General features: G+C 40.5%; 1 protein-coding gene across 2 annotated transcripts; it reads left to right on the top strand.

Annotated features, from left to right (window-relative positions):
• Positions 1-5,967, top strand: CREG1 (cellular repressor of E1A stimulated genes 1). Of its 2 annotated transcripts, XM_015635579.3 has the most exons (4): positions 6-350; positions 2,414-2,533; positions 3,821-4,005; positions 4,394-5,967. In XM_015635579.3, coding segments are annotated over exons 1-4 (621 nt in total). In that variant the 5' UTR covers positions 6-35; the 3' UTR covers positions 4,395-5,967. The 2 variants fall into 2 exon arrangements, with proteins under 2 accessions (XP_015491075.1, XP_015491065.1); XM_015635589.3 differs by lacking the exon at positions 4,394-5,967 and having other exon boundaries at positions 1-350; positions 3,821-4,007.
• Positions 5,968-12,001: the final 6,034 nt, after the last annotated feature.

Here is a 12,001-nt window from a genome sequence, read left to right as displayed (position 1 = left end):
CCTGGCAGTCGGTGGTCGGCGCCGTGTGGGGTGGGATGTCCCGGTCCGCGGCTGTGCGGGGAGCGATCGCGATGGCTCGGCTGCCGCTCCTCCTGTGCGCCGCATCGGGGTTGCTGCTGGCAGCGGTCGCGGCCATCCCCCCGCCCGAGGAGGCGGCGCGCATGGCGCGCTACGTCCTGCACAGCTGCGACTGGGGCGCGCTGGCCACGCTGTCGGCACAGGAGGGGCTGCGCGGCCGCCCCTTCGCCAACATCTTCTCCCTCAGCGACGGCCCGCCCGGGCCCTGCGGCGGCAGCGGCGTCCCCTATCTGTACCTGACCGACATGGAGATCTCCGTGCAGGACCTGGAGGTGAGCGGGAGGGCGGTGGCACTGCGCTGGCACGGCGGGTGTGAGGTGACCCCACGAAGGGCACTCAGGGAAGCAGCCGGGTCGCTCAGGCCTGCTCTCACCAGCGAGCGGTGAGTGCCAGGTTAGTGCGCCAGCGCTGGTTCGCAGAGACGCGGAATTGCTGGGGCTGGAAGGGAGCTCAGCCCACCCCCCTGCCACGGCAGGGTCACCTCGGGCAGGTGACACAGGAACATGGCCAGGTAGGGCTCTCCAGGGAGGGAGACTCCACGGCCTCCCTGAGCAGCTGTTCCAGTGCACTGCCACCCTCAGTGCAAAATTCTTCCTCGTCTGTGTTTTAGTTGTTGGCTGTTCCATGGATGTCGCCCCGTTGGTCAGCCCTGGGGACAATTATTTGATCAGCTATTATACTGACAATTATAATAATCAGCCTTTGAGCAGCTGAGCACCAGCAGTGCTGTCTGTGGTGACAGGAGCTCTCCTGAAAAGTTCCTGCTGATCGTGGCCTTGAGAATGAAAGGGCAGCACCAGGCAGAGGAAGTGTGTGCAGCTTCCAAAAGCACTGAACAAAGAAGCGAGACACCATGGAATACTTGAACAGAGAAAATATCACACAAAAAAAAGTCAAAAGGACTGAGACTTGTCAGTGTGGGACCTAAGCAAAGAGAAGTCTTACTGAGCCTGCTAAAGGAATAGTTATTAAATCTTTGGAGCTTACTGTACAGGGAAGCACACATGGAAAGGCAGCGTTGGCATGCTGAGACTGAGTGTGTAATTGGCCTTGTCCCTGATCTTTTGTGGCCAAGAGTTTGCTAAAAACTTGATTAAATAGCAGTTGTATGCCTCATTTATTAGATTTGGTTGTTTGTTTTAGTATCTGTTACAATATTAGTAAACACAAAACAGTCTGAAAAATTACCACTGTTTTATCATTTTTTGTTTGTTCCCTGTCAGGTTTTGGTTTGTTACCTTAAAATAGTTTAATTATATATCTAAGTACTGTAGAGAGATTAATTTACCTTTCCATCCCAGATAAAGGTGTTTGCTTTCAGAATAACATAAAACCCATGGTATAAACCGGTAATGAATATTTCCTTCAGAAGGCTCCTCAACAGGTCCTTATTTTTCTGCTTCAGGGCAGAAACTCTCGACATGTGATAGTCAGGGGCAAGGGAGAGGGTGCTGAATAATCATGAGTCAGCTTTTTGGGAGTTAAGCAACTTCCTATCTCTCAAGTGGTTGCTTGTTTCATGAGGTCACCGGTGCTCTCTGTAGGGTTCAAGTGACTTTGGAGAGTTTCTCTTGGACATGAGCCCTTCTAATGAAACTTCCCAAAGCAGGGGAACTTCCCTTACTGGGAGGTAGTGACCCTTAGTATGTGGCATTTTGCAGTCCTGTTTGGACCAATGCTTTTCAAGCCGTGGTCACAAAATTAGGTTTTAGAGAAACCAATCAGATACAGGTTCTTTAATTCTTCAAGTTAGGTGTTTCGCTTAAATACTCAGAATTTTTTTAAAACCTAACTTCTAAAATTCACTTTAAGTGTCAAAAGAGCTGTTTGGGGGAGCCAGGAGGCTGTTTTGAAGAGGTGTTTGTTTTTGTTCTAAGTAATTTTACCAACAGTTGTGAAGCTCAATTGGTTGCCTTCTCAGTAACACTCAGCCCTTCCACCAGAACTAACCTGATGAAGTTCACTGTATGTCCTTGTGCTCTGTACTGTCCTTTGTGTCTGTAAACTGCAATATATCATAATTTGTATGTGAAGTAGGTAGGCTGAATTCAGAGTTTTAAGGAGTATTGTTCTGTGATGTGTGCATTTTATATTAACAAACTCAGCACACCTCTTAACTGGGCTTTATTTCAGATTCAGAGCTTGCCCAAGGAGCCTTTCACATGTAGTTAGGAAAAGGTGATGACAGCTCTGTTCTTTTTGCCAGTATTACTGAGCTGAATAAAGTACCAAAAACTCAATAAAGTACCAAGACCTGAAAATGTGGTGGGTATGATATTTTTTTTCACATAAGAAAAGTAAGCATAAATCTCTTATCTTACTTCTTGCATTTCAGGTCAATTCAAATGCCTCTTTGACTGTATCCTTGGCACAGACTCCTTACTGCAGGAAGCACAGATATGATCCACAGAACCCCCTCTGTGCCCACATAATCTTCGTTGGGAGCATTGTAAAGGTAAGCAGCTGAAAGCTGACACTGGCCAAGGTTGGGTGCATCAAATACAGATTTGTATTACAGTTGAGGGAGGCGAGAAAGGTGAGAAATTCTGTGCAGAAGTATATGCTGACATGTTCTGACATATGCTGTGATAGCCAAAGGCCAGCTCGTGGTTTGTGTGAGGAAAGAAAACCTTAACTCTTGATTTTTGCAGGAGCTTTGTTGACATGCCTTTAGCAAGGAGTTTTCAGGGACAATAATGCAGGAAATCTTCCTCATTCCTGACAATGTGTTCTGAAAGTAAGAAGTCTGAGGCCATTATTTTGGAAAAACCTTCATACTTTATTCACATTTCTCTTGCTCAGTTAAATTCTTTGGTTCAAGCAGTGTGGCATGCCTGCTTCTGAAACTCTGTAGAAATAAATACTAACCTGAGCTACAAAGCTGCAGGTATTATAGACAAAAAGTGTGCATTGTGTGATCTGGTGGTGCTGCTGCCAGGGCAGTGTTCTTTTGTGCACCACCACTTTGGTGTCTCATAGGAGGAATTGAGAACTGCATGTGTTATTCATTGAAGATCCTAATCCCATTATTGGGGATAATGATAGAGGATGAGGACTAGTCATCACTACTCTGACTTGATAGTCTCAATTCTTATTTGGTGTTTTCACAGCTCTAATATTTGTACATTGCATGCAGCAATATTTTAGTTGCTTTCCTGAGTTTCTCGTTAATAATGGAGTTGATTTTATTTAGGTGGTTCTTCTTGTACCTTACCCAGAGCTCTAAATTGTTGCTTTAACCCTTTGAACATGTGCACATTGTATATTAAGTACCATCACACTTTTCAGCTTCCCTTCTCTGTAGAATCTGTTATACCATCCTATTTGTTTGTGTGTGTGTGTGTGTGTGTTTGCAGATGTCTGGGCACAGTTGGATCTGTTTCTGTCAGTTTGAAAGAGCAGGTGCAGAGGAGGTAAAATTACACCTCAGACATCACATTGTAGTAATTCATTTAGAATCCATACTTCTCTGTTTTGTGATTTGTTTAGAGATTTGTTTTTCTGTTGATGAAGTATTTTCTTGCTCGTGCTAACTTTGAAAGCAGCCTTCTGACTGAATGTTGAAATCCCCTGTCTCACACAGTTGCGCACCACACTGAAGATGAGCAGACTCAGCCACAGTAATGAGCCCCCTGAGACAAGACATGGCTGAACTAAAAAAAGCACACTGCAGTCAGCAGGGTTTTTTTAGCTAAAACTCATCTTTACATGATATTGTAACATTTTCCTGGTTTTTGTTTAGGTGAATGATACAGAAGCAGGCTTAGCAAAAAAAGCATTATTCAGTCGCCACCCTGAAATGGAAAGTTGGCCCAAGGATCATAATTGGTTCTTTGCCAAATTCAACATCACCAATATTTGGGTCCTGGACTACTTTGGTGGATTGAAAATTGTGACACCAGAAGAGTACTACAGTGCCAAGCCTTAGTAAGTACTGAAGTTTTTCATGGCTAACTCTCATTATATTTCACACTTGTAAAATGTCTTGCTGTTAACAGGGAGGAGTGGCTCCTGTAAAATTGGCATGGCTACTGTCCTCTGTTTCAATTAATTGCAGGGCAGATGATGTGTTGGTCTAATAATTAATAGCAGTGAGACTCTTCAGCATTTGTTAAGGTGTTTTAATGGGATTGCAGCAATATTGCTGATACTTCCAAAAGAAAATTGTTGTTGAATCTGTCCTTGTGATATTGAAGTATAGAGAAATTGTGTTCTGTTGTCTACATAAAACTAAGTCTTCAAAACTTTCAAATATATTTTAGCACAGTCAACATGAATTATGCATTAATTTCACTCTTATTCTTACTCCTTGTAGGTGGAAGAAGACCCTTGGTGATGCTGATATGGAAATGAATTACTTTGGCTGTTTCATGAAACATTTGTTTTTTCTATGTAATGTAGAGCTGAAATAATAATACAATAAATCAAACACCTTGCATTGTTAATGAGCATGTATTATACCCTTATGAAGCAGATTGAACTTCTCACTAACTTGAATCACGTCACTGAAAAACTTTTGTGCATAAGCAATAACTAAATTTTATTCACTAGATGCGAATTTGACATGGTGCATTCAGAAATGTTGTGTTTACTGGAATCTAAAGGATTAGTCCAGTTCTAAAGCTTTCAGTGCCTTAGTTAAATAATGTTTCTGAGCACTTTCCAATTTATTTTATTTTTAATACCAGTTTAGTTTAGAATTTTATGGTGAAGTCCTACAGGATGGCTCAGCTGATGAAATGGAAAGCAGTGCCTGTATTACAGTGGCAAATGATGTGCTGAGTTCCCAAATCCTGTTAAGAATTTTCTTTGCATGCTGATAAACTCACTTGTTTGAGCCACTTTTCTGTTTTATTGAATGTGCTGTCGAATACAGTTGTGTTCATGCCAGCTGTACCTATAACTCAGGATAAGTTCTTGGTAATTCCTCAGCTGATTATGTGCCCTGACTCTGTAATAGAAGCAGATCACTAGTACCTAAAATATCTGACTTAAGAAGACTGGTGTCTTGTAAATTCAGTGAGAATTTACAATGCTGTAAAGGATAAATGTTTTCTAATTGAGATTCTGAAATACTCAGCTTTATTAGAGTGGTCAAATGGCAATTTATCAGCTTTTATTACCCTCAACAGCAGAACTGAGCAGATTTTGGGGTCTGGAAGCCTTACACAGCAATTTTGGATGAGTAAACCCAGAAGTGAAAAAGAAGCAATACAGTATGACATAAGTGTTTAATGATTTGTAGAGACTGAAAATTAATGAAAGGTGTGCTTAACTAATTCTGTGTTAAAGTAAGTTGCACCCAACCACAAAAACCCACCTTTTTAATATCCTCTCCTGTGTGCTAAGTTCACAAACACTAAAAAATGTTTATGAAGGACTAGGTTGATTTTACAGTGAGCAAATGTTACCTAGTTGACACAGAGTAAAGAATTTAGACTCCCTAGAGGAGGTTGATATATAGAACAGTGGGATTTGTCATGTAAAATTGCTGTGTCTTAATGTTGCTGTTATATCACTCCTTTTCTCAAGTACTGGGATGATTTGTGGAAGTATATTTTATGTAACTTATTAAGAGTATTTTCTTCACAAGGGGAAGGAAGGTACTTGGTATTGTTCTGTTCTACTATTTTAAAACTAATTTAGGATCAAAAAAACTTATAGTATAGAAACAATTTATGTTGAATAGGTGACATTGATATTTAATGTGAAATTGAAAAATATTTTTATATAAGGTATTACAGTTGTGAAAACTCAAATGCATCTCTGTTATGGACTCAGTCCTTTCTGTGAGGACACTTGAATGCATTACTTAAAACCCTGTAACTTTTGATGTGTGAGACTGATGATGCTGGGCTTTTTTTAAAAATTAAAATATTTTTTTGACAAGTGGTGTCAAGCATTCTTTATTACATGTCCAAGAATTATTCTCTCCCTTCTACTGTCTTTCATGCAAGCACTCTCTTTTCAGTGTTCTTGTTTTACTGTTTCTCTGATGTCTTTCATTCTTGCTAGAATTTATGGGGAAATGTCCCTACTTACACCTGCCTTCCCCTCCTTGGATTAAATCCTGTATTTGTATTTCACATGCTTTCCTGCATCTTATGCTGTGAAATGGAAAATTGGAAAGAGAAACGCCATCATTCCACACATGCCCAACTTCCTCCTTCTGCCATCTGCTTCTGCAGATTCCTCGCTGGTAGGGCAAGGTGAAAAGCAGGAAAGGTTTTGACATTGAATGTGCTGTAGAATACAACAATAACATTGGTGTGTTATCAAGGCTGTTTTCAGCACAAATTCAAAACACAGCCCTAAGCAAGCTAAGAAAAAAACCCCAACCACAAACCCCAAATCTCCATCCCAGCCAAAACCAGTACAGCACCTTCAAAAGTATTGCTTTGATTTGAGGGTTTGGTGCAGAATAGGGATAGCTTTGTTTCTGATTTTCTTCTCCTTTTACTATCAATTCCCAAATATTTTCTCTTTGGAAGTGGAAGGCAAAATCTTTGCCTTTTTTTTTGGTAACTGTAAGATCTTAAAACAGTTTTGTAATACTACTACAACAATTGTAGATCATCCAAGTCTCTTCACCTTTGAAATCTGGGAGGACCCCAACCAGCTGTTTCTTTGGGAAAATTGTGAACAGCAGGCTGGTTAAGCTGCATGTACAGACCTGGATTTGAGGGTCAGTTAGATAAGAACTCTGGAGTTGTATCTGTGCATCTCACTGAATGCTTCTTGGTGTGTTTTATACGTAGTAGTGGAATGTAAAGCAGTTCAGGTTATCAGTCCTCTCCATTGATAATAGGGTGTAAATGTTTATATCACCAACCCAAGAAAGTCAACAGCTGGTCCTATTTTTCCTCCCCTCTTTTCCCTGTGCTCACCTTCATTCTGTTCAGCTCATTCAGGAACTCCTTTGTGAGCATGTTTCCTTTCTTCCTGCTATCCAGGACTAATGCTGTGGCTTAGAACAGAAGAGGGTGAGTATAATCAATTGATACAGCTGTAAGCAATGAATCAGTGTTTTGATTTCTGTGTGAATCCTCTCCCAGGGCATGCTTGAAGTACCTGAGCATATTCTCAACAGCACTGAAGTCAGCCTCCATACCTGGGAGGTACCTGCACACATGGGAATCTGACACAGGATAAATGCAACCATCCCACTAAGCCACAGGATGTTTGTTAGCTGAGAATCTGATAAGAGTCATCACAACTTGTCATGTTCTTCCTTCTACTTCATGTTCTTCCTTCTATTGATCTTGCTTATTGACATCTTTGTGTTTACTTCTTGATTTTCAAATTCTTTCTTGATTTTTAAATGTAGGACTTGTGCCCTGTAGGCTCTTGCATCACGCAACATCATTACACAATAGATCTCAAATATTTCAGGTATTCATTTAATCCTTTATTCAGTTGTCTCAGGAATTAATTTCTTAGCTGTTTAATATTGTGCCTGTGATCTTCACAATAAAATAGATAGGTCAGTCAGAGTATCAGACTAACACAAAAGGTGTTAATCGTAACTTAATTGATTAATTAGTTATCAAAAGGTTTTTCCTGAGCAAAACCAAAATCGAAATGGAAATAAAAACAAAAAATTGAATCGAGATAAAAATCCAGTAAACTGATATATTGTTGCTGAACACAAGAGGGTGCCACAGACTTAACATTTGGCTGGAGTGTTAAATGTTTAATACTTAAAAGTGGTTATTGAATTCATCATAACTCAAAGATGCTGGAAAAGCAAACGACGGAGGCATAATACGAACAAATTCTTTTTCTACAGTGCTTTACATTATGAATGCTTCCCTCCATAAACACAGCAGCCTGCTGGCTGCAAAAAAAGGGAGCATTCATCATTTTTTTGTGTTTTGTAATCATTTTGTGCTACGGAGAGCTCAGAAGTAATATCCATGAAAATGATTTAAAGGTTTTTAAATTAAGTAACTCTAGTAAAGGAAATGGAGACAAGTATAGAATGCCGTGGAGCATCAGCTGGAGCAGCCAGCTCCAGACTCAACACTGTTTATTTCTGTCAAATCCAGAGAAAGGGGGGTTCATTAACATGCTTTGGCTAAGGCTTATCGTGAGCTGAATTAAACCACTCGACTCTGATTTGTAATTTCCAACAGCTAATTAATCTTGGGTTCTTCAAGTGTCCCCAGGCTGCTCTCCAGTGGTTTGGGCTGCCCAGATGATTTGCAATATTTGGGTGATGAGGCAGAGCTGGGAAAAGCCTGAAGCTTCCCCTTTTTCCATGAGGGCTGTGTTAGAGCTCAGGCTCTTGTTGCTTGCTCAGTCCTGCTGTCTTGGCCTCAAGTCCAGCTTGAGTGTAGTTGACCCTGGTTGCTGTCACCCAGCCTCTGATCTTGTTCAGGTACTGTGGGACTGCTAATTTTGGTGTTGAGCCCGTCTTCCCTGCCAGCTCCTTTGCTTGGTCCTCTCCAGTAATTGTATTTTCTCTGGGGGGGAAGCTCAGCCCATGAGTTTCTCATGCAAGCCTCTTGCAGTTCCTCCCAGGGCTTTTTGGCTTAAGAACTTCTGTGCCTAGAGGCTTCCTCAGTTTCTAAGTTGAATTGGTGTGTAAGATTAGGCTGTAAGACTTATTGATTCTGGGTATAGTGGTCAATGTTCTTTCTGTGGAAACAAAGCTTAGGTAACATTTCTGGGTACTTGCATTTGTCAGATTTGTTTTTACTTTGTGTTGGATTCAGATTTGAAATGTGAAGTCTGACCTCAAAGTTACCAAGCTCCTATAAATGTCATGACAACTGGGGAGAGGAAACAAGTCCCAGTTCATGTATATTAAAGGTACAAAAGTCATGTTTTGAAAATCTGAGTTTCATTAATTGTGCTAATTGTAGAGCTGGAGTATTTTGGTTGAGTGTGACCAGGTATACATTAGTACCAGAAGGGGTAATTCTGTAGGGGATGTCAGGCTTTAATCAAAGAACCTGATAGCTGTAATGATGATAAGAATTATTTTCTTCCTCTATTTCTTAATATATTATATTGAAAAGCCCTAAAATTTCCCCATTACTATTTGCTTCTGATTCATGCAGCTTCCAGGCTTAGTTTTGCATAGAATTTCTTCAGTTTAAACAAAAGAGATGCCACATTTCTGGTGGTGGTCCCAACAGCTGCTGTGGGTCTTGTTGAAAGAGGAGAATCTCTCCCTTGACCTCAGTAGTATTGTCAGTGTATCCACACAGGTCTAGAACTACTTCATATTGTTTTTGCTACTGCCAAGGACTCAGATTGTGAATTTACTTTGCATCTTTACTTTTCCCTTCCCCTTACCTGTGAAAATGTAGATACCAGTTTGCAGCACCCGTGTAAAATACTTGTAACTCATCTTGATACCCTTAGATGACAGGAATGCTTAATTTGAAGAACAAGATGACTTGGTTTTCATCTGTGAGTAATTAATTTTAAGGTTTTTAAAGTAAATCTGTAGTTGCTACAGGCACAGAGTAATTTGACAAAACCAGAGGGTGGGGGTGTGTGCAAAGGGGGAGAGAGTGTCAAGGAATAGTGTGTAATTGCATTTCTAAGCATGTGCATTTTTGTGAAAACACTGAAGATAATTTGTGTTTCTGTAATGTTTTAATGCCAATGGAACCTGTTAAACATCTTCCAGTGTTAACAAGTAACTTTCTAGATTGAAAGGTGGCAATTGTTTAGAGATAAGAAAGAGAAACAGTTGCACAAATGCTGCATTATATGATTATAAGAACATTGCACACTAATTTCTTGTCTTTTCGACAATAAACAGTTGCCTAATCAAGCATGAATTGAATATTTTATTTGTTTTAAATGCTTAAATGAATTTCAGTTATTTTAATTTTTTCCTCAGGTGAGCATTTGAAAAATGCAGAACAGGTGAGTTGGGGATAAAGAGGGGAGGAGAATAAAGGAAAAGAAGATACTTGTCACAGACCTTAAAATGTGGCTTCACAATATATTTATATTTATAAAAATCATAACCTGATAAGTTATATTCTGTACAGCCATGCTGCAATACTGCAATACTGAAGGTGTTTTATAATTAAAAAGAGTTTCAAGAATGTGTGTAGTGATAAAGTCACAGAACTTTTCTATGTGTGATGCAATGTAATGGGGGAAATTCACCTGCAATTAACAGGGTTGTTGATGATGCCAGAGAGAGTAGTTTGAGTAGCCTAAAAGAAAAGAAGCACTGTTCCTCCTCCTTAAAATATGACAAGCCATGGTCTCTTGAGTGCATTAACAACAACAAAATCCAGAGCAGATCATAAAAGCATCACTAGGGAGGGAAAAATTGGATATTACAGATTCAGTAGTCTCAAAATTGAGCATTCAAAGAGGATGTATTTTAACTTTCTCCTAACAACTCCTTTATAGGTTTCCACAACCCCTGTTGCACTGAAGATTTTAAGACCATAGCAGGAACAGGAAACTGCCAGTCACAAAAATCCCTGAAATAATGAACAGAAATATGTTTTGGAATTGCATCAAGGCCTGTCTATAATCTCCTATAGGAAACATGCACTCCTGGCTGTATTTGTCTTTGTGATCCTGCACAGGTGTCCCTTTTTATGTTTGGGGTTTATTTCTTTCTTGTTGCACCTATCAGGGTTTCTATTTATTCAACACAGCTGCAAAGAGCAGTGATGGTGAGGCGAGTTTTCCTTGGAAAAGTAATATTTTCATACACAAAGGGGAGCAGTTGTAGCAAGAGCAACTCCTCTGTCTCCATGTTGGGAGCTGCAAAGCAAGACCTATAGTTAGGCACTGTCTTCTTTCCAGCACTCCATTTGCTGGCAAAAGGGCAGGGCAGGGACTAATCCTCTTGGAATGCAGCCATTACCACTAAATAAGTATTAATTGCTGCATTCCAAGGGGATTAGCACAGTTGAACCCAATTATAGCAAATCGAAGCTGCACTGTAAGGCATTACAGTGCATTGAAATGCAGTGAAGCAGTGTAGGACTGTCAGTCTGCAACATTTTATCAATAAAAATGGTGGGCTTACACGCAATAAACAGCAGACCATTTCTTTTCAGTGTATTAGTCTGAATGGCATGCCTGGCTGGAGGCTACAGCTTGCTCACCAGTGAAAATTGTTGCTTTTTTTAACAACCATTATCTTTGTGTGAACATCTCCAGAAATATTTTTAATACTTGTTGAGTTAATTACGGCACTGCAAGCGTCGCTCCCTGCCGGACCAGGGGCAAGGCTCTGCAGTCTGTCTGGATTCTCACATCTCTAAACTCGGCCAGCTCCTCCATCAGGTGATGTAGGAACTAATTTTGCCTGTGAGTGCTAACTGTATCAAACAGGCTTAGGAGAGCTCCTGATAACCGACCTGTTCTCAATCCCAGCAGTCTGCGGTGATGATTACAGGCATATCTCTGTGGTAGCAATACAGGAGCCAGAGGGCAGTGTGTAGTTATATATTTTTTTAATCCTCAGCTTGACTGTGGTGTGGGTTTGTTTTTTTTTTTTTTTAGTTTTCATTTATTTCCTGTTAAAACTGCAAACCCTGCTGCTTTTTTTTTTTTTTTTATAGTACAGTCAAAGCATAACCAGTAAGCGTGAAAAGGGAATGCTTCTGGGAATGAATCAGCCCCTTGCATTAGAGCTGTTCCAGGATTTTTTGTGTCCAGAGAAAGGATGGCTTATGGATGCACAGAACCAGTTGAATGTATGCCTTGACTATTTTACGAAAGATCTTATCCTTACGGATAATGAGCTGCACCTTAACCAGCATTAAACACATTGAGTTGTGCTTGGGGACCACTTCAGTTCCCTGACCCATTCTGTTTCACAAACCACAGATCAAATACTGCAGTCTTCCCAGTGCAGGTAATTCTTGAAATCGTACTTTTCTCCACCCATATGTTTAGATGAAGAGTCAAGTTTAGCTGAGAGCTTTTC

Source organism: Parus major, chromosome 1, assembly GCF_001522545.3.
Source record: "Parus major isolate Abel chromosome 1, Parus_major1.1, whole genome shotgun sequence".
Classification (NCBI taxonomy): Eukaryota; Metazoa; Chordata; class Aves; order Passeriformes; family Paridae; genus Parus; species Parus major.
Note: the sequence above shows the minus strand (reverse complement) of the source record. Positions and strands in the feature narration are given on the sequence as shown.